Source organism: Vulpes vulpes, chromosome 1 (genome assembly GCF_048418805.1).
Source record: "Vulpes vulpes isolate BD-2025 chromosome 1, VulVul3, whole genome shotgun sequence".
NCBI classification, from domain to species: domain Eukaryota; kingdom Metazoa; phylum Chordata; class Mammalia; order Carnivora; family Canidae; genus Vulpes; species Vulpes vulpes.
Window position 1 is genome coordinate 143,022,668 of NC_132780.1, and position 26,017 is coordinate 143,048,684.

Consider the following 26,017-nt stretch of genomic DNA (forward strand, 5'->3'; position numbering starts at 1 on the left):
GGTGTTTTAGTTGCATGGCTTTTACTACATGAGTCATGCATCTTCTAAAGTTTGAAGTCAGAGTGTTGCAGAATACATGTGCAATTTTATCCTTCCATTTCTTTTTTTTTTAAGATTTATTTATTTGAAAGACAGAGAGCAGGTGGGGGGAGTGACAGAGGGAGAGAATCTCGAGCAGACACCCCCCTGAGCGCAGAGCCCTACATGGGGCTTGATCCTGGGACCCAGAGACCATGACCTGAGCTGAAACCAGGAGTCGGATACTCCACCAACTGAGTCACCCAGGAGCCCCTATACTTCTATTTCTTAAAAATCTAAGTGGGGTAATGATTCAGATTTGGTCAACCCCAAAGGAGAATTTGAAATACTATTTTGGCATGGCTAGATCAGATATTTTCACTGCAGCTTTTTTAAGTCACCTGAAGTTGAAAGTGAATTATATGCAAAAATTCACTCTCACCTTCTTTGTTATTTAAAGAACCCAGATTTTTTCAGAGTGGTAATGTGCCCTGGCAAAAATATTTATCTTCTCAGACTTTCACTAGAGAAGGCCAAATGACCAAGTTATGACCAACGAGATAAAAGTGGAATTTTATGGATGGACCTCTGGGAGAGAAAAGCTGCCCTTGCCTGGAGCTCAGACATAATGTCTGGAAGTGGAGTATCTTGTGACATGAGGATGAAAGTCACACATTAAAGATAGACAATTTATGCTCTAAGGATCTAGATCCATGACTTCTTTGAGCAACTACAACTGCCTGGACCTCTCTACTCTCTGGACTTCTTTTTATGTGAGAAAAGCAAACTCCTATTAAGAAGTAAACATTTATAAAGAGTGCTTAGAGCAGGGCATGGCACATAGTAAAATGCTCTATAGGTTTTCGCTAAGTAAAATAAATCAAATATTTGGTTTAGCGTCTGTAATCAGGTTTCTATTATATGCAGCGAAACACAATCTTTGCCAATTCACATAGATATTGTCAATATTTCTTTATTACATTATTATTCTAGCACCTTGTGCAGTGCCTGGTACTGAATAAGTATTTGTTGAAAGAATGAGCTATTCAGTAGGGTTTGAGGAAAGGTGAGGGCCCCTAAAATGTAATTCTATATGTCTCTACATGCTTATGCAACTGGCTTTATCTCATTAGAGGTCCTACAATGGTTTCCTTTCTTTGTGTAATGATAGCACTTGGTCTGTCGGGAATGGTTGAAGGGAATTCATTTGTTTGGCTTGGCATGCCCTCCTGGGGGTTCATCAGAGCCAAAGGAGTATAGGTCACCACCAACATGCTCCTCTCTGCCAGGTGACACAAGTAGGACCAAAGCCGGGGTCCTGGACGTGGGCAAAGTGTTGAGCAAAACCTGTCTTTGAGGTCCTCCAAACAGATGCAAAATACGGGTAATTGTCATTGCAAACATCAATGGGCAAGTGACGATCAGAGTCAGAGAGCCATACAGATGAATCACGTGGTTCGACCCTCTTCTCCAGAATATTTAGGAATGGAAGGGGTTCGAGACATGAGCAGAGAGAAATGTATTTCTTACTGTGACCCAGATCATTAAATGGTTCTTCGACCAGGGATATCTAGAAGAATAATCTGACCTCTGACCTCTAGCTGGAAGAACACAGGAATTTAGTCTCCTGTGTTTCCTCTTCTGACTCTTGGTGAAGTTTCACCTTTAACCCCAAGTACAATGTTCCTTGAATGTATTTTATAAAAAAAAAATAAGGATGACAAGAAAAATACCACTTAAGCAAACACCATCACCGCCTCCACCAACCGATGGTCTTCATGAGGTAACTGTTCAGATTGTTCTTATTGATGGTTTTAAATGTGGTACTTCCTCTTTTTTTTTTCCACCATGAGGCTCCACATAATACAACACAGGTTATGAAAGCACTATATGGTCTCAGCTGAGAGACGGTGCTAGTCATAGAACATAATGAAGTGGAGGCTGGGAAGTTTCAAAGGTAGTCAAGAGAGTAGAGGGTGGGTGATATGGGACAGGCTTTAAGGTGAGGCTAGAACAGGAGGCAGGTGGAGGAAATGGCATTAACGCTGAAGAGGCAGGCCAGGCCCTTTTACCAACCTTTTTTTTGGGGGGCGGGGAATGAGCAGATAGCATAGGCATGTCTTGAAGTATTTGGGAGCTGGTTCATTCATTCAGTTCCTAAATGTTTATTGGGACCTGCTCTGGGCCAGATGTGGAGCTGGGCTCTTGAGAGTGCCTTCATTGGGACTGCTGCCCAGAACTCTACTTCTCAAAGCTCCCTCCTCAACCAGCAGCATCGAATGATCTGGGATCCCTCAGGACCCACCTCAGACCCACTGCATCGATATCTGCATTTTTAACAAAAGCCTGGGGGACTCAAATGTGCATTCAAGTTATAAAATGATCTGAATGACATGGCAAACAAAATGAAGTGCTACTTGACATATTTAAGCCCTAAATAGGTGTCTCTTTAGTTAATCTAGCTAATGCACTCAGGCTAAACTCATGAATGGGCTTGAAGTGGCATGGGGTACCCTCCAGAAAGACAGCTCTAGTGCAGATTTTTAAAGAAGGTTAGGAGTTTTAAAGTCAAAGTTATGTGTCATAACTTTTTTTCCCCAACAAATTATTCTAAATAGCTGATAAATTCATCATATCAGACTGGACTGAGCCTCTGGTTTCAATTCCCGTGTTTCTGCATCACTTAGTCAATGGCAAAGGAATTTAAAAGCTGAGAAATGCCTGATTTGTCACATCATGGCTCCCTCATGTCTTTGGGGCAATTGCTCCATGCCCCGACTTCTGCTGTGCAAAATGGAGAGAACATTATCCAACCTGCCTGGACAAGACAGTGACGAATTTGACAAAGAGAGTTTATAATTGAGGTGTTTTGAAGTTTTCAATAGAAGGTTCAAGTCACCGCCTAGACTTCGTATTTTGTCATTCCCCCAAGTGGGGAAACCCATCCTACATGCTCATTTACCCAGAGCCATTCTCCAGTGAGAGTCAACAGAGAAGAGAGAATTTTCCCTCAGAGCTCTATGCTAATTACAGATGAGAGGTTCTAAGTGCAGACATCGCATCACCAACTGTAATACTCCTGACCCACACGTGCATGACGAAGTGTAGACAGGTTCACACACACACTACTGCACTTCTGTGGTCCTAACACCATTATGCTTCATAGTGAAGCTGTGAGACCCATGTCATGTGTCATCACTGAAACAACGGTACTTGCAAGCCCGTGTTTTCAGATGAATTGATACATGCCATTTACTTAAGGAGGTACTTACTGGCCTCTGCTGGTGCCTGGAAATACCAGAACACACAGGAGCTGTGTGTGTGTGTGTGCGCGTGCGTGTGCACGCGTGTGGGGAGAGACAGAGAGAGACACACTTAGCTCCCACGTGTAGACTGCACAAAGACAAGAGGTGTCGGTTGCACAGGATGAGGTAACGGTAGCCAGAGGTGAAAGAGGATTTAACTAGTGTTCAAATTAGTCATTTAATGTTCCTTTATTCCCCAGGCCTTGATCTGAGGCCAGGCCAGGCCAGGCAAACTGGTTCTGGTCAGACGGCGGGAAATTCCACCACATGGAATGGTGCTGGTGGTCTCCGCTCCACTCCAGCCGGGGAGCCCACACAGCGAACGCCGGCTCCTTCCACTAATGAATGCGCCCACCCACGCTGGACCTTCCCCCTCATCGCCTCCCCCTTGCTCCCCGTCCTCATGCCATGCCACCACCAACCGCCCTCCAAAGATTCGGTTCAGAAGCAACATTTGTTAGATTATAAATTGCCGGCATCCGCCTCAATAATGAACCAAATCAAAGACCCTGTGGAGGAATCCCCTGGGCAACTCCTGGGAGGTGCCAGAAGGAAATACTCACTCCTGGCCCTCGGTCTTGCGCCCAGCTTCAAGGACCTGCCGCCTTGGGGGGGGGGGCACCTCTACGCAGGACTTGCCAAGCCTGGGACGTGGGTCCCACTGAGCCCAGGCTATTTGTTTTTCCTTGTAAGAAGGCTAATCAAAGCAAAGCTTAACCCAACAAACAAACAAACAAAATATCCCGAGTTGGCTATTTGCACACAGGGGTGGCCCAGGAAGGCAGCCTGAAGGGTTCCTTTATGACCAGAGGCGTTTTTGAAACGAGACAGCAATGGCTGCTTTATGAGGAAGTGGCAAGACAGTCACCTCGTTATCCTCACCACTGTGGTGGTCCGGGGACCACCCAGGAGCCTCCACCATGATAACAGCCTGGGCTGAGGACTTCGTCCAGGGAACCAGTTGTCCTGAGTGGGGACACAGCTGTCTTTCTCCGAAGAACGGGTCGGTGTGTCTGAGAGGATAGACCTGGAACCCCACTGCCCCCTTGCTGGCTTGTGTTTCTCAGCAGAGTCATTACAACTCACATTCCTACCTTTTTCATATTCCCTTAGCTCCCTCAGAGCATGAGGCTGAATGGGAGGCGGGCCGTGCCCACCCCCCTGGAAGGGCCACGGCCTCCAGACTGGGCCCACCCTGACGTGGGGCTGAGGGCTGGGAGGGAGGAAGAGGAGGAGGAAATCACCACCTTGTGATTGAAGTGGCTGGAAATAATAAACATACACTCTCTTTTCAACATGGCTTGCCACATCCTGGGGAGTCTGGAAAAACGCTCCACCTCACGCCTCCCCACCCTCACCCCCAACAGCAGTTGGCTTTCAGGATGCTTTGGGAGAAATCCTGGGGCTGAGATAGGAAGGGGCTTGTTAGTTCTAAGCTAACAGAACAGCCCTCCCCGGCTGCTTTTGAATCCTTTCATACACTTTCCTATTTTAGGGCAAGGAAGTTGAAAAAACTAAAGACTGGAGGTAGTGGGAGGGGAAGGGGGTGGAGAGAGAAGCATTGAGGGCAGCTAGTTAGTTAGCGGGTAGCCAACGAGCTCTCTGGAGGATCCCTCCGGCCTGCTGGACATGCCCCATCCTGGGTGTGGGGGACAGATAATGGAAGACAGGTTTGAGCCCCCAAGGGGAGACCTGGCCTCTTCTTCAACCCCTGGCCAAGGCTTGGGCATAAGTGGGTTCTCCTTTGCAGAGGATGCTTGAACATCCCCAGGCCTCCTCGATCATTAGCCTCTTCTAGGCTGATTCCTCCAACTGCCAGAAGAGGGCAGCACATGCCGCCATATGACAGCAAGAGCTGAGCCACCCAGGCCGGAGGGTGGACACCAGGCAATTTGGGGGAGGATTTGTGAAATTAGCAGTAGCAAAGCAGCAACAGCTATTGCATATTGTGTGCCTACAGTGTGCCAGGAACTTTCCTCAGGGCTTTACTGCATTAATTCATTTTATTGACATGACAACTCTACAAGAAAGAACAGTATTATAATCTCCCGTTACAAAGGGAGAGTCTGAGAGGTAGAGAAATGAAAAGAACTTCCTATTATAGTCGGAGCCTGCCTGAGACAGAGGTCAACAAATTATAGTCTAAGGACCAAATGCAGCCCACTGTGTATTTTTGCACTCAGGATGGTTTTTACATTTTGGGATGGCTGGAAAAATTGAAAAGAAGAATAACATTTCATGACCCCTGGAAATGATGAGAAATTCAATTGTCATGTGTCCATAAGTGAAGCTGTATGTATCAGAACACAGCCACAGTCACTTGTTCACATGTTGCCGTGGCTGCTTTATCATTCCAATAGCAAAGTTGGGCAGTTGTGACAGCCTAGGTAGCCCAAAAAGTCTGAAATAATTATCATCTGACCCTTTACAGGAAATATTTGGGGGCATCTGAATGGCTCAATTGATTAAGTGTCTGACTTTGGCTCAGATCATGGTCTCGGGGTCCTGGGATGGAGCCCCATATCGAGCCTCCCACTCCCATGGAGCCCTACATTGAGCCTTCACAGGCTCTGTGCTCAGTGAGGAGTCTGCTTGTCCCTCTCTCAATGCTCCTCCCCCTGCCCACACACACTCTCTCTCTCCCTCATATAAATAAATAAAATCTTGAAAGAAAGAATGCAAGAAAAGAAAAAAAGAAAGAAAGAAAATGTTTGCTGATCCTGAACCTAAAAGAGAAGTTCTACCTGTTTCCAGACACAAGAAACAGGGACACAACAGACACTCAGCAGATATGGAGTTAGGACAGCTAGCCTAGAGGGATCTGGAAGTAATACTGACCTCAATTCACTTTCTTTCCAAAGGTGTAGTTCAAGGTCAAGCCTAAGGAGGATCTGACGCTCCACTGCAGAGCCTCTAGGAAGTTATAGAATGTTCCATTTGGGAAAGCTTATGAGAATAATCTACTTTTCATATTTCATTTTTTCACACTTGACCATCTCTGAAATCAGAATCTTTTTTACAATCAAAATGTTATAGTTTAAATGAAAGGGTTTTTGTTTATTTGAAGGCATATTTTGTTTCTTACTGGTAGTTAAAATAATAAGGTCTCATCTAAGATGGTACCTCGGATCCAGCAGTTCTTATCTTCAAAGGTCCAGCCCTTTCCAATGCCCTTCCAATGATGGGACACTCACTTTTGTTGGCAGCCCATTCTACAGATTGAGTTGTAAACTTCTTAATACTGGGATGAAGCCTGTGAGCCTCAACCCCCATACATCAAATGATGGTCTTGTTTAATCAGAGATTTTATTAAAAGGGAGCAAGGGGTATGGCTAGGAAGCAGGTAGTTGGCAATGGGGCAGGGAGCACACACAGAACAGGCTGCAGGAGGAGCCGGTCTCTTGGTGCTATCAGCCAGCCAGCCAGGCTGCAAGGACATGAGCTTGTGTGGACACAAACCACTGGGAATCTGGCAGAGAAAGAAAGATTGCCAGTGCTACAGATAAATTCTTTTTCCACTAGCATCAGGCAGGAGCATGGCCAATCCAGAGGCTATGGCCAACCTTTTAGAAAAAGAGAAGACAGGACAACTTGAAGATTCAGGCCTGACCAGAGGAAGGAGCAAGGAAAGCAAGTGCATTTGGCTTGATCATGCTACCATTCATGAGGGCTCTGGGGGAAGATGAAAGGAAGAGAAAGAGGCAGGATGGGAGTAACTGATATGATAATATCTGGAGTGTAATCCTTCAGTCACATTTTCATTTTCATCTAGTGGGAATGATCATCCCAAGGATGAGATGAGCTGGCTGAGGTTTCTAGAACATTCCAAGAGTCCTCTTTCTGATAGGTGGCTATGATCGCTCATTTTCTCAGAATAAATCCAGAAGGGCCACTGCTTGCTTCCAGGTCTCAGGAAGCGAAGCCGCTGATGCGAGCCTCAGGAAGGAGGAAACCTCTGCCCTCATTTGTAAACACCAGCACGATTGCTCAGAGACCTTCAAGGCTAACAGCAACTCCTGTGTTTCAGCAAAGGATCTGAGGCCAGGAGATGGTAGGAGCTGTGATATACTCTCCTTTTGTTCATGGTGGCAGCTAGGTTTGGCTTTGGGTTGGGGAGAAGAGGAAGCAGAGGGCTAAGCCCCAACCAGGTGCTTTTCATTTGGGGACATGTGTCCTGGATTTTCTGGGACAGTACCAATTTCTTATAATTTGATTCTTTTCAATGAAGGCAATTTGTTAGACATCTGATCTTCAGCGCAGAAAATACGGCTACTACACTTCGAACTAAGGAGGGGCAAAAGCTAGAGACAACTCAGTCTCTGGTATGGGACCTTACTCTAAACACACAGCACTGCGTCTAGCATACCACAGGCAGCCACGGAAGGCTTTTAAGACTTTACTTAGGAGGTCAGAAGTATTGTATTAGGACAAAGACTTCAGGAAGAGTATGGTAGGAGAGTATAGTGCCTTCTATAAGCAGAAAGGGGCACATCTTTGCAAACACAGGAGCATGAGAGTCGTGATAAAAACAGACAGGCATGGGCAGGCTGATCCGAGTCCAGCAATGACTTGGTGACAAGGCCAGAAGCTGCAGGGGGCTCTTATGGCCCTTCAGGTACATGGAGAAAAAAAAGAAGAAAATGCATTTCTGGGGGAAAGAGGGCCCAAGTGAAGACCAGTAGGATGGGGAGAGGGGCAGGGTGCCTGCAGGAGAAAGATGGCAGAAATCAAAGGAGCGGGAAGGCAGCGGATGATCAGAAGGGAAATCCCACAACACATAGGCCAAAGCAAAGAAGCAGGTCCCCCACACCAGGACTCCAGCCCCCAGATCGATAACGTTCCCTATACTTTTGGGAGGTTGGTATGTTTTTGTCTTACAGGGAGAACCAACTGTAGCTGACCAGGAGGTCGCTCCTGGCTCTGTGTGCTAGAAGGTTTAGCATCCAATTTGTGGCCTGCGTCTACGTGCAGCATCAGGGCTCTGCAGAGCGGCTTCTGCTTTTTCAGCAAACCCTGAGTTCTGTTTTGTGCTTGTGCCTTGTTCTTTCTCACCTCGTTCTCCTGTATGCTGCTTTGCCGTGCATTATGCACCCCTGCGAGCAGTTATAAAGTCTTTCTGGAGCAAGTGGAGTGAAAATACATTTGAAAATAAAAAGCAGGCCCCTCAGACAGAAGAACATAGAGGCAAAAATACAAGAGAATGCTACTCTTGAAGGATGAAGACACAAGGGAATTCCAAGGAAGCCTGTTAAGATGGAAATCATCCAAAGTGGGAAAGTAATCATTCAGCTCAGATATATGAGGTACCAGCAACCTGACATGTATATGTGTGAAGCGTTAAAAAAAAAAAAAAAAAGAGGGACGCCTGGGTGACTCAGTGGTTAAACGCCTGCCTTCAGCCCAGGGTGTGATCCTGGAGACCCGGGATCGAGGCCCGCATCTGGCTCCCTGCATGGAGCCTGCTTCTCCCTCTGCCTGTGTCTTTGCCTCTCTCTCTCTCTGTGGGTCTCTCATGAATAAGTAAATAAAATCTTTTTTTTAATTTTTTTAAAATTTTAAAAGTATGCAAATGTGGCTAGGGAAAGTCATAAAGCTTTACATGATGTATGGGTGAGATAAAAGGGACTGGGGTGGGACTTTTATACCTCTTAGGCGGGGAGAGGGAAGCAGAAGTGTGCTTGAGGATGGACACAGCAGGTGCGGGTGGGAATGAATCAGAAGAAACACTGGGGTCTTGCCTTAGTCTACATGCATGTATGTCCACTCCCTCTCCAAAAAAAAGAAAATGGGGAAAGTACATAAAAATACAACATGAGCCAACAACGACATGGAAATGACACCGGGCGGGAATATGAATGGTACCTGGGGAAATGTGATAGGGCTGGAAGAAACATAAAGAGGGCTTTAAAAATAGTAACAGAGAATTAAAGACACACATTAGACCCTTCTGTTAAGCATCCGGAACACACAATATGTTCAAAAACTAAAATAAATCTGTAGACTTGGTAGGATTGAAGCATAAGGAAAATGGAGAGATTGTGAAAAGTAAAGTCAAAGAGAGTATTTTAAAGCCAGAGTAGGGTAAGTAGCTAAATGAATTTCTTGAAAGCCAAGACGCCTGGCAGAGATTTTTAGTCTGTTCAAATGGCAGTTTGGGGGTTAGAAATGCACAAAGTAAGATGGATATTCAGAGAGGAAAGCCCAGGTCCTCTTAGAGAGGACTTGTTTAAGGAGGGAGTAAAAGCAACCCCTCAAGCTAACAGAAGAGGACCAGTGGTGTCCCAGTGGCAGAGCAAGGGTGTCCCCTTACTGGAGCAAGGGTGGGGTACCAGAGCCAGGAGAGCCAGAGCTGCGGAGTCAGGCTGCTCCCCAGTCTGGGTCACGGGGGCTCCATGTGCCGTGATGGCCTCTCAGAAGAAGATGAAAACAGCAGAACCAGGAGGTCACACTTGCAGAGAGGTGGAGGCTGTGAGAGGTGGAGGCCCACGTGCTGCCTCTTGGCCAAGCAGCAAGGCAGACACAGGACTGGGGGGCAGGGGAGACAGAGCTGACTGCTGGTTACTGCCAGGGTGTTACCAGATGTGCCACAGGGGGATGGCCATAGCTGGAGCCCTCTCTTGATCCTTCTGCTGCAAAGTACTGTCCTGGGGTCTCAGAGCAGAGAGACTCCTTACAGCCAGATCTAAACCCGGTCCATGCTCAAAAATGTTCTTTCTCAGAGCCACAAGCAATCCCTTCCGATGGGCTCTTGATCGCACTCCAAGTGGTCTCCTCCTGTGCCTATACCCCCTCCCGCCTCCAAGGGAGAAGGGCCCTGCTTCTCCAACCAGACTGGACTGCCTCTTGCTGTGTAGGATCTGAGTAATGCACAGTCGCAGGAGTGGGGAATGAAGTCAGAGAAGAATGCCTGAGGACTCTTCCAGGGAGCTGTGCACAATACCACGCCTCCTAGGATCCTCTGCACAGCATTTGGTATCACAGATCACTCTTAAAAAAAAAAAAAAAAGCAACAACAAAACCTTCCTCCTCATCTTCAGGATCTTCCCTGCCCTCTGCCCTTCCCAACTTTCTTCTTTACTCCCTGGCTAATCCTTCTTAACCTCCCTCCCTGACTCCTGTCTCGCTGCCCTCCCATAAGTGTGGGTGGTGCTTCATGTTGTCCCTAGTGCTCCCTTCTTCTCACTCGTGGACTTAATCATATATTTGTATACACCCTCAAACACTGCCTTTCTCCCAGATGTCTCTGCTGAGGTGTCACTCTTTGCCCCTGGATAACAGCTCAGAGCAATGGCTGACATTTGAACCCAGTGGTGGCATTGTTCTCAGCCCACCTCGGAGGGATGTACAGTTACTGCACCTATTTTACAGATGAAGATACTGAGGCTCACAGAGTCGATGTAACTTGCCTGGTGTCAGGAGGCCAGTAGGAGGGAGGGAAGCTGGAGTCTGAACCCAGGCAGTGGGTTTCAGAGTCTGCAAGTTGAACCACCACACAGTTGCCTGTCTCTGAGCTATAGAGAACACAGCACATCCAGAAACAAAGTCCTGTTTCCCCCTGCAAACCAGGACAGTGGTGGGGGATCCCAAGCAACAAGAAAGTAAGCCCATGTAGCATCCTACTAAGTATGAGGTCTTAAGACTTTCTTCTAGTTATGTATTTGTTAATTAATTTATTTATTTACTAACTTATGTATTTATTTAGAGAGTGTGAGAAGAGGGGGATGGAGAGAATTTCATGAGAAAGCCCATGCTATCTTTAGGTAAAGTGAAGAGCAAGTCTGTAAAGGTGGTGTGGCAGGGTATGGAGGTGGGATCTGGTCTCTTCAGGCCGAGGGGACCTGGATCCAGCAGTTTACCAAAGGAGGAGATAGGACAGTGATAGACACCAATATAAAGAACAAAATCATGACTTCCAGGTCAACAATCCTGAAGGTGTGACAGGCAGGGCCAGGCCACAGAGCCTCTTTGATGTGAGGAGAGGAGGTAAGGCACGAAGAAAATGGGGAACAAAGCAAATGAGATGACATGAGTGGGACATTCAGAAGGGCTGGTTGGGAGCAGAGGGAATATGAGCTGAAGCAGTAGTTTCTGATGCCAATATTCAAGTTTGCCTCATTTTTGCAGTAACAACTATAATCAAAGTTAACAGTAAATGAATATTTACCATGTGTTGGGTACTGTGCTAAAGCATTGGTAGGCACTGACTTATAAAGGCAATGAATCCACATTACAAACCTGGCTGTGCTCTTAATTGCCTTCGTTGGCAGATGCAGAAACTGAGAATATTAGTATGTTTTACAAATGCAGAAACAGTGGCTCAGAGAGAGTCTCTCTACTAAAGCTAGAAGTAGCAGATGCAGAGTTCCAACCCAGGCCAGTAATCTCCTGTTTATGTTTTATAGTCTCCAGTTAGCTCATTGAGGGCAATGACTTGGTCTCATTTGTCTCAACAACTCTAGAAGCTAGCACAGTGCCTGGCACACAAGAAATGCCCTTTAAGCATTAGGTCAGACTTGTAGCCGCCCCATGCAATCTGTGTTGGTTGAATGAATAAATGAATGGCCGAATGTACAAACCCATGAACAGTTCTCTTGTGTGCTAGCTGCGGATGGCTCCCCTTGATGCCCTCTAGATTTCAGTAGCTGGAGACTTTTTTTTAAAGATTTTATTTATTTATTCATGAGAGACACAGAGAGAGAGGCAGAGACATAAGCAGAGGGAGAAGCAGGCTCCTTGCAGGGAGTCCAATGTGGAGCTTGACCCCTGGACCCGGGATACAGGATCACACCTTGAGCCAAAGGCAAGGCACTCAACCACTTAGCTACTCATGTGCCCCAATAACTAGGGATTTTTGAGGTTTTGTGAAAACAAGGACCTTTTGAATGGCAGTCCCTGCACTCACCATGGGAGTGAAGAAATGACCCACCAGGCAGGACCATATCATTTTGTTGGGTTTTTTTCATACTTTGATGTCAAGAGGGCAGAAAAGGAACACCACCATGGCCAGCTATATATGGGATCTGGGAGGCATTAGGTGGCAAGGTGGAAGGGAGGGAGAGCTCTTTTCAAGAGAAAAGGAAGCTGAAAACACAAGAGACAATCTGAAGAAGGGACATTGAAGAAATAGTGGCAGAGCTGTAAATCCCCAGGGAAAAATGGCAAAGTAGTGTAGGGAGGCATGTCCAAGGAAGCCTAGGGTGTCTTTCTGCAGCTGCCATGAGGGGTTGACAACTACAGAGCTGGCACAAAGCAGAGAAGGGTGGGGACCATCAACATGGCAAGTGGGTGTGGGGGTGGACCACGGTGCTACTCTCTGTCTTGGCTTCTGGTTTGCTGAGCCTTAGAACCGTTGGACCCAGTAGACCATACCTGGGGGGTAAGGGTCGAGGGAAGGGACAGTGAAGGAGGAGGGTTGTGGGAGGGAGCCCAGGCTATGGTTACTAGTATGGAGTTACAGGCAAGACAGAAGAATGGCGCAAAAGACTGTGATGGGGATAGACTCTCCAGGAGAACAGAAATGCCTGTACTCTGGCATGCACGGATGAGCTAGCAGGTGAAGGAGGCACGAGGGCAGATCGCATCCCAGAGTCAAAAAGGGTGAAAGAGAAGAAGTGGAAACAATACAAATTGGAGAGCTTTGAGTTTATGAGAAACTGATACGTGATGTTCAGTGGAAACTGCTGCTTTGGGTTTGGGGAAAGAAGAACTGTAAATATGGATAATATCTAAATGCCATTTGTAACTTGAAAACTCTGGAACGCTCAGATGAGATAATCCTTCTGAGGGTGCTTTGACAAGTCTGAGGGAAGGTATTTGTGGCTGAGAGGAAAGGGCTTTGGATGTGGAATCTGCAAACTAGAGTTGACAGCCAGTTTTGGCCTGCTGGCAGGCAGGAGGAGCTTTTCATTCGTCTCTGGGTCCTCGGCTGCCGAGCAGTGGCAGGCCCTCGCTCATGTGTCATGAGGGGCCGCCTCAATGTCCCAGCACCAGCACAACAAAGCACCACAGATGGGTGGCTTCACACGCCAGAAATCACTTCTCCCAGTATTAGAGGCCAGAAGTCCAAAATCAAGGGTCAGCAGAGCCATACTCCCTCCCCAAGGCTCTGGTGGGGAGGGGGTCCTTCCTTGCCTTTTCCAGCTTCTGGCAGCTCAAGGAGTTCTTTAGCTTTTGGTCATAGCACTACAAACTCTGCTCCACCTTCACATGAACCACTCCCCTGGTCTCTGTGTGCCCTCTCCCCCACCTTTTATTCCCCTCTCCCTTTCTTACAAAGACACCAGTGTTGGATTTAGGGACCACACTAAATCCAGGATGATCTCATCTCGAGACCCTTAACTACTTACATCTGCAAAGACCCTATTTCTAAATAAGGCCTCACTCTCAAGTCCCAAGCAAACATGGCTTTGTGGGGGACACTCCTCTACAACCTTCCTGGTCACCTTGTCCAAAAATATGCCTTTCTCCTCCAAGCTCCTGGAGCATCTAGCATATCCCACCTTCTTTGGGTCCATTGTGTATTCATCTGATGGTCATTCATTCACTCATTTGTTCACAAAGATCCATGAAGCCCTTATTCTGTTTGGCTCTGTGCTGGGCTCCAGGCTCCCACCCATAGGGCAGTCTCATTCTCCCACTGAGAGTCAAGCGAATTTTCTCATCCTTCTTCTTTTTCCTCCCAGGGCCTGACACCGTTCTTCAGATGTTACACATACTCAATTTGATGGTTCTATTCATATTGCTTTGTCTCATTCTTAAAGGAAAGGCCAAATGAGATACTTAAAGTGCTATAAGCTTAAATGAGGCATTGAGACCCCTCTGAGAAGGCCTCATGGGAGAACTAGTCTTGGGCTCTGTAGCCAAGGCCAGATGGAAGATGAGCCAGGTGTTGAGATGTGGGTTCTCCAGTACCCTCTGCACTTGCAGTAGGGGAGAACGCAAAGGGCCAGGCTCTGCCTGCAGCATTCACCTAAATGGTGACCATGCTGTCCCACCATGGCCTCTGCACAACTCCTTGAGGAGGCTTTCAGGGACGGAAAGGAAGCTGGGATATGTGGTTCTGGTCAGAGCCTCCCAAGAACACAGACAGGGTTGTGAATTTGGGACAAATGAACAGCATATGGCCAAAGCAGGAAACCTCTGCGTCAACCATAATGCTGTGCAGTAAGGCAGGCCGGAACACAACGTGCATCCCTCCCTCCAAATTCAGCACAAAGGCCCATTGGTCTTTACTTTTGCACTAGACAAAAAGAAGGATCTACCACCCCTCCCTGTGTCAGAGAGGACTCAGATGTGGGCGAACAGTGAACAGCACTGGTTCCAGGCGCTTCTCTGACCTGAGTACCTGAGATGTCCTGGGTAGCAGATACTACTGCCAGGAGCTCTGGATGGAAGGGGGACACTCACCAGCATTGTTTTGCTGCTTTGTGTTTTTGATGTAGGCAGAGAACTTGGAGAAGATGTCGATGCCTGCCGTGTTGGATTCCCGGTGTTTTGCAGCCAGTTTGGGGTACCTGGAATGGAAAGCATGGTTTTCTACAATCAGTGAGAACTTGGAGCTCCTTTAAGGGAGAGACTGTGCCCAACACGACAAGCAACATTCCCCTTTTTAGTGTCATCTACAAATCTTTCAGGGATCTTTTGTAAATCCTATAGAGAGGGTGGGTACTCTCTGTCCCAATTAAGTGACAGAGAAAATGGAGGCCAGTGAGGTGAGGAGTGCTGCCTGCAGGGGACACTATCTGAGGCCAGGAAACCAGAAAACCCTTCAGGGGGCCTGAATCATGTCCTCTTCTGAGACCACCAAACAGTGCTACACCAAAGAAAGGGCTAATCAAAATTCTGGAGGAGCTTGCCTCAACATTGGGTGGGGTCCCTGACATTTCCCCAACCCACATTAAAATAATATCCACTGCCAGGCCTGTGATGATAATCCTAACTGTACAGAGCTAATTCTGGAAGCCAGGAGATACTAGGCACCTTGCCACTGAGGTTTTGAAACTGTTTCTCAAAAGAAAAGGTACCCTTGGTCCTCTTCTGAAATATCCTTCGCACACATCTTATTTGTGCGCATAATGAGATATGAAGTCTACCAGCCTCTAACAGCAGGACAAGTGTTTCTGATTGCTTCATTTCCAGGCGTGGAGCTAGATTTGCAATGATCCAGCCTCTCACCTTGGCACAGTCTTTCATCTGAAGCCAGAAGAATATAAGAGGCAGACTGGAGTTAGGACTGGTTTCTATTGGCTCTAAAATTGAATGAGATAAACTTGTGTGGGAGTCCACGGCTTAAAGCTCCTTAGCAACATCGAATTTTCTAGAAATGTTATTTCACAAACATTTTATGTGTATGGCCTTGCAGCAGTGGAAGGAGATGGGGAATGGTTGTTTATTTACCATCATTATCAATTATGTGGACCTTTGTGATCTCTGGGTGAATAGTTGTCCACCGCCCACTGTTTGATTGCTTTATGTTGAAAAGCAAAATGCTTTGTAAATTTCCTTTAATGTTGTAAATAATGTGAACCAAAGAGTCTTTAAAAATTATTTTCTCTTCCTTCCTTTCTTTTTCTTTCTTTCTTTCTTTCTTTCTTTCTTTCTTTCTTTCTTTCTTTCTTTCTTCTTTTCTTTTTTCTTTTCTGTTCTGTTCTTTTCCTTTCTCCCTCCTTTCCTTTCCTTTCTCCCTCTCTCTTTCTCTCTCTCTCTTTAGTTGCTGCTCCTCGATTGGCCCATTATCTAGCTAGGACTGTCCACTCTTGAGCCATGCTAGGTAACTGTTTAATTTCAGATGTTGCCATCAGAAGAGTCTTCAGAAAGTCACAGGACCCAGCCCTCTGCAATAAGGCAGATACAGAAGGCATTATGGTCCTCACTTTACAGGAAAGACAACTAGAGACCAGAGAGGTAAGATGGCTTTTTACAGGCCCACGGATAATAAATAGTTAGGGGACCCTGAGAACCCGGCCTACCCCCTGGAGCAGCATTCTTCCTATTTTATCTCACCACTTCTCTGATACCAGCAAAAGCTAAATCGTACTGAGTGCCTGCTGTGTGCCAGGCACTCCTCTAGCCCCTTTACATGTATTCATCATTTATTCTTCACAGTTCTATTGGTACTCTGATTGGGTTCATTTTCCACATGAGAAAAATGAGGCCCAGAGAAGTTAAGCTATTTGTTTAAGGTCACATGGCTAGAGCCTAAGATCAGAAGAGGGGTTCACTCTGAAAGACCAGTTCTCCACTTCTGTGTCCTGTGGCCTCTCCTGAGCTCTGCTATTTACTCTAAAAGCTCAAGTCCTCCCTCCAGCTCCGCTGAGCACCATGGATGAACTCTCTCCATTCATCTGCAGAGGGCGCTCACAGGAAGACACAGGTCTTCCGGAATAAACTGGGAATTATCGGATTCATCTGCTGCAATTGGGGGGCAGCAGGCAAGTTATTGGCAAGATGCTAGTTAATCCAAGATTATGGCAATTGAGGATCATCCTTCCCTATTTTGACCTTCGCACCTAGAATCTGGCAGGCTCTCAGAACTGATTGCCTTAAATTATTATTAATAGATACCGAGGGCCCTTGATTTTTGCTTGTAAAGGTAAAAAGAGAAGGGCCTATAAAAGGCATTTGAAATAAGCTTTTTGTTTGGGTTTATTGTTTTGGTTTTGCTTTATGCCATCATTTGATTAGGCTTGTAATAATCTGACCATATCTTCACAATTGATGTGGGCCCAACATGAGTAAGTAGAACCAAATCTAAGATGGGAGAACAAAGGGCCATGTGTTCAGGGAAACCATGCCAGTGCTGTCCTGTTTCCTAAGCACTATGATTTACTGAGACTTTATTGTACAGCTTAATGTCCCATTTGAAGTTTGTCTTTGTGGGGAATGTGTATCCAAATACTAATCTGACTGATTTTGGTAACTAGACTTGAGGAGACTACTCTACTCTAATATCTTGAGGATGCTAAGGGCATTCATTTTAACTCCACATTTACACCATATTTTGTATATTCAAATAACTGGGCTACAAGTACATTCTGCTTCTCTAGAAGGCTAAAAAATAATGTTTCATTCATGGAAACATCTTTGAAGTAAGATTGTGATGTGGTCTGATGACCATCAAAGAGATGGTGAACCTAACTCAGGAGTTAATAGCCTACAACCATGAACCAAATTCAGCCCAGTATCTGTTTCTATACCTCTCATGAGCGAAGAATAGTTTTTTTTAACATTTTAAAATGATTGAAAAAAATCAAAAGGAGGTTAGTATTTTGTTTATGACATGTAAAAATATGAAATTCATATTTCAGTAGTCATAAATTTTATTAGAACACAGCCACTTCCATTTGTTTTTGTGTTGTATATGGCTGTTTTCACTCTATAACATCAGAGTTGTGACACAGACTCTATGGCCCCCAAAGTCAAAGACTTACTATCTAGCCCCTTACTGAAAAGTCTGCTGAATCCTGCTCTAACTGGATGATAATTTCTCTCCATTCTATTTTTTAAGATATCTTATTTCAAATGCATTCATCTTAGACATGCACTTAAGCCTCATTCCTTCATTCCAGGGTGCAAAATAGTTGGCCTCTCATTAAAAAATTTTTGTAAACAATAGTGAAATATATGTATTATATATATATGTATTATTATATATACATACATATTATATGCAGATGGAAGTGCTCTGACTCGCTTAGGGTTCCCACTGACTTCTCACTGACTAGCCACAGGCCACCATGCCATTGAACAAAAGGGTCCCATGCAATAAAACCAGCATGCATTAAGCATCCACCATGGCCAAGTCCTATCCCTGGCGTTGGAGATGCATTGGAGAGAGACAATTCTCCTGCCCTGATGGAGGGGCCTTTGCTGATCTTAAGGGCTCCCCTGGCAGCTTTAGTGTTTATCACCCTTTTTCTAATGAACTGAAAAGCTCTCTCCCTTTTCTTTTATTCCTGCTTCCTCATCTCAACAAACCTTCACTTGAAAAACAGTGATGCTTCTGACTCTATTGATGCTTGACTGTGTCCTTGCTTGTCTTGTCTCTGTTAATTAAGCAAATGATCCTTAGAGGTAGAAAAGGTCTGGCTTAGCCATTAAAAGACATCCCTTGGGATCTCTGGGTTTAAGATTGAGGTCCTTATGATTACATCTGGAAGACAGTCACAAAAAAAGGTAGTGACTTCTCTTCCTAATACTTCAGGGTGCCACTTAATGAGCTTTTACTCAATGTCTGGCACAAGGCTAAGTAGTATTATCTTCTATGATAGTCCCACAAGATCAACATTGTGAGAATTAAAGATTAAATATCCATGTGCTTCCCTGCATTTCCCAGCTTCTACCTCTCAGTTAGATTGGGGTCATGCCACTGGATTCTGGCCATAGGATGAGAGGGGAAGTGATGTAACTACTCACAGCCCTGGCCCTTAAAACATTTGGCATGAACCTTCTTACTTTATCTCCAGTGAAGGAGCCTTGGGAGTCACATTTCCAAAGGCTACAATACAGTCATACTGCTCACTTAGATTTTGCCATAGTGAACAATAAACTGTTATTCTGTTAAGCCACTGAGATTTTGTGGCTAATTTTTGTGGCACAATCTCCAGGTGTGGATTAGAATAAACGCCATTCTGACCCCAAAGACCACCTTCTCAGCCACCAGGCAATCCTGTTCCTTGGTACCAAGGAGGCTTCTCTACTTCCCAGAGAGTTAGAAGAAGCATTCATGGTTTTCACTACTGTGTGATATCTATAAACACTTCTCAAAATAATGAATTCAAAGTGTCTTCCAATTCTTACAATGTCCTGGACCCTGTTGACACTCAGTATATGCTTGCTAGTTGACTGACTATATATGCTGTGCCATGTTACATTATCAGTTTACCCTCCTGACTTTTATCATAGCATCTACGCATGAGGGGTACTTTAAATAATATCCAGCTTTAGAAAAGTGCTTTGAGCCCTTCATGGGATCATAGAGCTTCTGTTGAAAGGCATCCTAGGGACTATGCAGTTTCACCCCCTCATGAGGAAATGAGAGAGAGGTTTGCCCAAGGCCATACAGCAAACTCCGCAGAAAGGTGGCTAGAGTCTGGTCTCTGGCCTCTCGGCTCTGGATCCTTGGAACTCTGGCCATTCTATGGAGGTGAAAGATGAGGCCCAGCATGCCTCAATAGTAATCGAGACGTTGATCCCAGTGCTTCCCTATTGAGTGTTAACTGGGCCAGTCTTAGGAAAGAAATGGAAGTTAGTCCCATTTAGAAACTACTTGAGACTTCCTGAATTCCATTTGACACGAAATTCTTTGTGGGACCAAATGTGACTTAAAAAAAATGGTTGGAGTGTTCGCATGAGGTTTTTTCCTTTAAAAAAATAAAGCTAAGGGGAAAAAGGCTACCACAATTTCTTGGCTCTCTGGCAACTTTCACAAACAGTGGTGTGATGAGAAACACATGGCAGAGCTGTGTTCAGTGAACAGTTATGGGGGTTTTGCTGCCCCCTAGAGAACCAGAAGGTCAAGCTGCACTCCTCCAGGGGCCTTCAGCTGCGAGCCACCTGGGCCTTGCTGCTCCAATCAGTGGGCAGCCGGCCAGGGCTGGACAGCAGGTCTCCCTCTGCGGGGCTGAGGCACTGGCTTGAGGGCATTTACTGATTGGTAATTGCAGCATCTGCCCAGGATGACCCATCCAAAGGCCTCTAAAGCACACTCCAGGGGCTCTTGAATGGTTGCCAGTCTATTCAGTAGGGCCTCCATCTCGATGGCATTATCCAGACATGCATTTAATGGTTTTGAGGTTCTGCTCCTTGGGTGTGGTGGATTGTTGCATCACTGACACATTAGGAATGCACTGAGGAAAACCTCCCACATACAAATGCAGTCCAGAAAAAGACATGGACCGGAGGAAGCAGAACTCAGTACAGGGAATGTGCATGGACAAGGAAGAGAGGAGGGAGTATCAATGTCCAACACTGGTTGGATCATGGCAAATTTTTGGAATCTGGTGAAATGATGATGGATCTGATGACGGTCCTCCTCTGGAAGAAGGTACACGTGTACTGGGGGCATGAAACTCCAGGGGTCTCAGGAGCCCCCTTGGCCCCACTGTGGATATAGGACTGGAGAGCCCTGAGTAAGAGAATCAGTCCAGGAAAAGCACAGCCAGTTGGGGTGGTGGAAGCCTGGCTAAAGTGGGCATGAAGAACAGGAGGGAATGGAGGGAGAGAGCAGAGAAGGAACATTCGAGGGTCACAGCACACCACTGGCAGGATTAGGAGAGCAAGCCTCAACCCAGCCCTGAATACCTCCAACTATTGGCCTGGGAAAGGACTGGATGGGACAGTCTGCTCCCTGCTGCTTCTGTTTCACATCTCCCACTGGCCTAGACAGAAGTGGTCACTCCTGAGTACAAATCTTACTTCAAGGAAAATAGCTTCACCCTGGACCTTCTCTTCTGGGTCTTCCACGCAAAGTCTAAACTCTGTTCAGTTACTGCAAACAGTATTTTTGCATCTGGGATTTCCAACCAGCAGCAGCCCTGAGGCTGAGTCCTAAGGGAGGGAGATGGCACCTGGACCCCCTCAGGATCCTTTCAGCAAAGTGGCTGACTGGTGTCCTATTCAGAGATGCTGTGGCTTCTGGTGGTGGCTGAGATGGAGGTGATGGCTGATTTGATCAATGCACTCATTTCAAGTCTACACTCAGCTGCTTCCAATGGGCTTGAGGCAGCTTTCCGCTCAGTGTGAAAATAAACTGTCCTAAGGTGAATGACAAAGAATACTTTTTAGGAAGAATGTATACATGTTAAGGCTTAATCACAGCATGACCGGGAGTTTTAATTTAACACTGATTTGTTGGATGTGTGACTTTGGGAAAGTTACTCAACCTCTCAATGGCTCAGTTTCCCCAGCTGTAAAATGAGGCTACATACCATCTATCTCTTAGGGCGCTTGGCAAGGGCTATCTATATAAGTACTGATAAATAAATACAACTTCAAAATAAATGCAATATAGTGGTTTCCAGTGGTCAAATTCTGTTTATTTTATGAGCTAACTAGAGATTCTGAGTCCTTCCTACCTCTCTGCCCCCAGGTCACTGTCGCTGCCTTAGTTCAGCCACATGGCCTGTCACCAATTGGCTCCTGCTTACTGATTACTCCACTTCCAGCTTTTTTACCCTCTGCCATCTTCATCCTCTCACCCCCCCTGAAGTAAGCTTGAAAACTGACTCTAAACACTTTCGGTTCAAATTTTTCAGTGGCTGTCCTCCAGGATGGAGTCTATATATGCCTTACCTATATGAAATCTTTTCCTGGTTAAAACAAAACAACGTGGTTGTTTTAATCCCTGATTACAATATAGAGTATAATGAACAAGTTTAGTTTCCAGTAACTTCCAGAATTCATCTTCTTTCCCTTTCTTTCCATTTTTCCAACAGGAACAGCTGGTCCACCCAAGAACCTACAGCTCTCTGGTCTCTCTTCTACCCCCAACCCCCAGGCTCACGTTAGAAGAAGAGTCAGTCTTTTCATCTTCGATTATGGGCTCCAACCAGACATGGCCAGATTCGTGACTCCTATTCATACCTAGATGTGGCTTTAAGTTATGGGGTTAGCTCTCTCCTGGCTTATTCTCATTTTGTAGCCTTCTAGATCTCATTCTAAAACTGGGGAGTCCTGGCCCTCATTTAGGGTTTTTCCAGCAAAATGACCTGAAGAGGACTCACATAGGGGGACAGAGGGGTGGCACCCTTCCTGGTGCTCTGTTTAGGAGGCATATCTTGTTCAAAGGGGTATCCACTCTTGGAGTTAGACTTTGTGGAGACGTTTTAAGGTTGGGCAGCTCTCTGGATTGATGAGGCTCCTTTGGAAATCTGCCTCCTCGAAGCTAAACGCTATGCTTCTCTAGTTCCAACACAGACCCAACCCTGCCATTAGCTTCAGAAATAAGCAGCTCATTACTTTTCAGGAGCCAGAGTCTCCTCCAGGAACTCTTCGATCTTATTGACATCCGTCTTCACATCCCCGTTGAAGGTCAGGAAGGGCGGATGGGTGCCAGGTGCAAGGTTGTGCAGGTCAGCTGGCTTTCTGTGGGGAGAACAAGATTCAGGAAGTGGCTTACACCAGGGCACCTCAATTTCAGGGAACCTGCAGCTTGTAAATTAGACTCCCTGGGCTGTCCAGCACTCCTGTCAGCAAAATCAGACTTATGGTGATGGTGGTGGGAGAGTGAGTAGAGCAGGGGAGATTGGAGAAAGTTCTGATGGGATGTGGTGTGACACAGGAAGTCTGTCCAGTGGGAGTCATGAGAGTAAGTTAAGAGGAAGAGTCAAATCTGGAAAAGCAGAGAGAAATGGCAGGTGGCTATCTAAAGGAGTGCCTGGCTTTTAACACCCAGGGCAGAGGATGGGCTTTGCTTTCCAACATTCCTTCACCACTTAGCTTAACAAAAATGCACTATACAGAATGCCAAACTTTACAAATCAATGAATTCAATCATATTTTTATACTAAGAAATGTCTTCTGCATTGTCAAGGGGATGCGCAACAGGAGAGAAAGTGGCCTTGTGTTCACCGAGGCCCAGATAGTGTCCAAGGGCATGCTTCCAGGCTTCCACCAGCTGGTGGAAATGCAAGCCCAAGCCTGGAGCAAAGCGAAAGTTGGAAGGTTGGCGGACGGGGGTGGGGAGGAGGGGGCGTGGGGTGAGAGCAGTGAGGAAGGAAACAGTAAGGAACAGGAGGAGCAACAGAGGACACGCTTCCCTGCTAAGGGAAGACTCACCCCAAATGCTCTCGCAGAGAACTCAACACTTGTGGGAGTCTTGATCAAGTGGAAAACATTAGATGGAGCAACCAAAGAAAAGTAAACAAGGGGGAAGAGGAGTCTGTAATGAAACAAATTCCTGGCGTCACCAGTTTGGGAGGGGAAGGGAAGAATTTCAATTACGGTGCTCCTCCCATATCGCTCCCCAAACACACATCCTCTCCAGCTGCATTGTGTGCAGCACTTGGAACTCCCAAGACAGCTGGGACTGAGGAGTTTTAAAATCTCATTCGCCTGGTCCCTTTGTTTGCTCAGCATGCGTCCCTCCTTTGGACAATGAGAGGACATTCTCTACCTTCTCCTCCTGTTTTTCAGAGCTGACACAAGGCAAGAATGTTTGGGTTTGCAGCTGGGAGGGGAAATCTATACTGATTATATTTTTCACCCATCACCACTCTGTGGCTTAAAGAAACAGAAATTATTTTGTTCCTCCCCCCCACCCACCCCCACCCCTGCCGTGACTCAAGAGAACAGTGGCCTCTGGAGTCTGGAATCGCTGGGGAGGACTGCCTATGGTGGTAGCTACTCAGATGGACTTAGCCAATGGGATGCTGGCCAGTTGCAGACCTTTCTCTTTGTTGACCTTCTCCAGCATTTATGGTTGAGATGATACAATTTGCATTTAATTCCATATTGCCAAGTCGAATTTATGGACTATCTCATCCATATCAGTCCTCTTTCCCTGACTGCATCACCAGCTCAGTGAGGGAAGGGAGGGTGCTAAGAATAGTCAGCTTGTGTTCCTGCTGTGAGCCAGGCACAGTACTGAATGTAAATGCCTCTGTGGCCTGCCTCACCACCTCCTCACACTCTGAAAGGAGGCAGTGCTTGTAACCCCATTGTACAGATGAGGAAATGGAGGCCCAGACAAAGGAAGGACCTGGTTCAAGGTCACTCAGTCAATAAATGGTGTGGTGCCAGTATAAGAAATTAATTTCTTATGAAATTTCTTTGAAATTGCTAATCGTCACCGTATCACACATTTTAAAAAGTCCTTAACTCTTTATTATACCTATGTTTTTTCTGTTTTTCTTTCTTTCCTTTTCTGTCCTTTTTTAAAAAAATATTATTATTATTATTTTGCAGTAAGAAAGTTTCCTTATCTATTCAACTGGAGTTGGGATATTGCCCGGCCTGCCTCAATGGGCATTGGCAGGGTCAGTTAACAGGTATGAAAGAGCAATATAAGCATCTGAGGAATGCTGAGGTGGCTTCCTTTCCCATTCTGATCCTCAGCCAACATGCAAGCTTGCTCTCAGAGATGATGATCTGGGAAGGGAGCCGAAGCTGCACCTGGGGGCTGAGCAAGGTCTGTCCATTCAGGAAGGCAGGAGAGCATCTGTGAGGCAGAGGGAGCATCCTAGCCAGGGGCTGGAAGCTAAAGGGGATGGGACGAGGGGGAGCTGACAGAGGTAGCTAGGTCCTGGTGAGAAGCACTGGGAGACAATGTTGGCAAAGCTTAAGATCAAAGAGCTACAGATGACACAGGCACCATTCCACAGGTAATGGAAGTATCAGGAGCTTTTCTGAGAGGGCTGGAGGGGCACATGATTAAAGGACTATTTTAGGAAGAATAACCTTAGGACAATATAATAATAATAATAATGACCCTAGGATCAGAGAAAGAGCAAGGGAACCGGGAAGGAAGACATCCAGTTGGAAAAACAAAGAGACAGTCTCTGGCTGGCAGTGATGGGACTTTACCCCAGTGTGGGCTTTGAGAACTGATGAGAGGGCTCACAGGTAGCACAGTGGGACAGTGCCCCGCCTTTGGGGACTGGTTGACAAGGGAGGGAGCAAGAGAAGGGACCTGGAAAATCTCCAGTGCTTAGAAAAATGGAAGAACACAGGAATTCAGGAGGGGAGCCCAATTTAAAGGAGAAATGACAGATGGAATCTTTGACATTTGGGTTTTAAAGTGATAATAGAAAATGCAAGTGGAAATATCTAGAGATTTCTAGGTGGTAGGGTCATGGGTATAGAATAATTTACATAAAGGTGACGTGGAGAATATGCTAAACTCACCAGGGAAGAGGCTACAAGCAGCCATAAAGGCTCGGGGAGTGAGCCTGGAGCCTGGAGCTACTCGGCATTGAAAGGACAGGAAACAGGATACAAGCCTGAGATGAGTGGCTCTTGATAGTGAATGATGCCTGGCATTTTTAACAGCCATTAAAACTGCGTGAGCAACTCTCCATCCCAGCCTATTATCCAGAACTTTCACACTAAGGAATTCTAAAAATGAGAGCAAAGCAGGGGAAATGGTTGGATGCCAATGCCCTGGAAACTCAGACTCTTAGACCTGAAGTCCTGCCAGGGTCCCCAGGATGGGACGTTAGTACTGCCGGAGGGGCTGACTCCTGGATTTTAACATATGCATGTCCACCTCTGGCCACTCTTAGTTGCATATCCAACATCCATTCCTTCCCTCTTTCTTCCTAATCAAACCTTGTTAATTGGGGCAGAGAAATGCTCAGTCCCAGGTGCCTCTCTTGTAAGGGGGAAGTGGGGGGGGTGTCTGAGACACAGTCTCGCCAATGAGGTGTGAGCAGGAGGCTGCTGGAAGCCATGGGCAGGTTTTCACCTTCCCTCATAGAAAGTTCTCTGTTCCTGCAGCCAGACACATCCCTCATTAACACAGCATCGTTTACCTTTTCAGATCCACAGTGGTGACATTGAACACAACGCCTTTCAGCCAGAGGATCATAAAGAGACGCTGAGAGAAGGGACAGTTGCCAATGCTTTCCCCATCAATTCCAGCCTAGAAAGAAGAGAACCAGAGTCCTAAGTCAGCATGTGCATATTAGCAAGAGGGAATATACCCCCGTCGGAGAACTGACTAAAGCCATGACCCAGCCTAACTTCGAAGGGCAGTA

At 46.2% G+C, this 26,017-nt stretch overlaps 1 protein-coding gene across 5 annotated transcripts in view; it reads right to left on the reverse strand.

Annotated features, from left to right (window-relative positions):
• The window catches only part of CLIC5 (chloride intracellular channel 5), a 155,942-nt gene that overhangs the window by 21,226 nt on the left and 108,699 nt on the right, over positions 1-26,017 (reverse strand). For all 5 annotated transcript variants that reach the window (XM_025991010.2, XM_025991011.2, XM_072733297.1 and 2 more), the window contains exons 2-4: positions 25,793-25,902; positions 22,281-22,406; positions 14,730-14,836 (exon numbers count right to left, since the gene is read on the reverse strand). In XM_025991010.2, the coding sequence (XP_025846795.2) occupies positions 14,730-14,836; positions 22,281-22,406; positions 25,793-25,902 (343 nt within the window). The remainder of the gene's footprint in view (positions 1-14,729; positions 14,837-22,280; positions 22,407-25,792; positions 25,903-26,017) is intronic.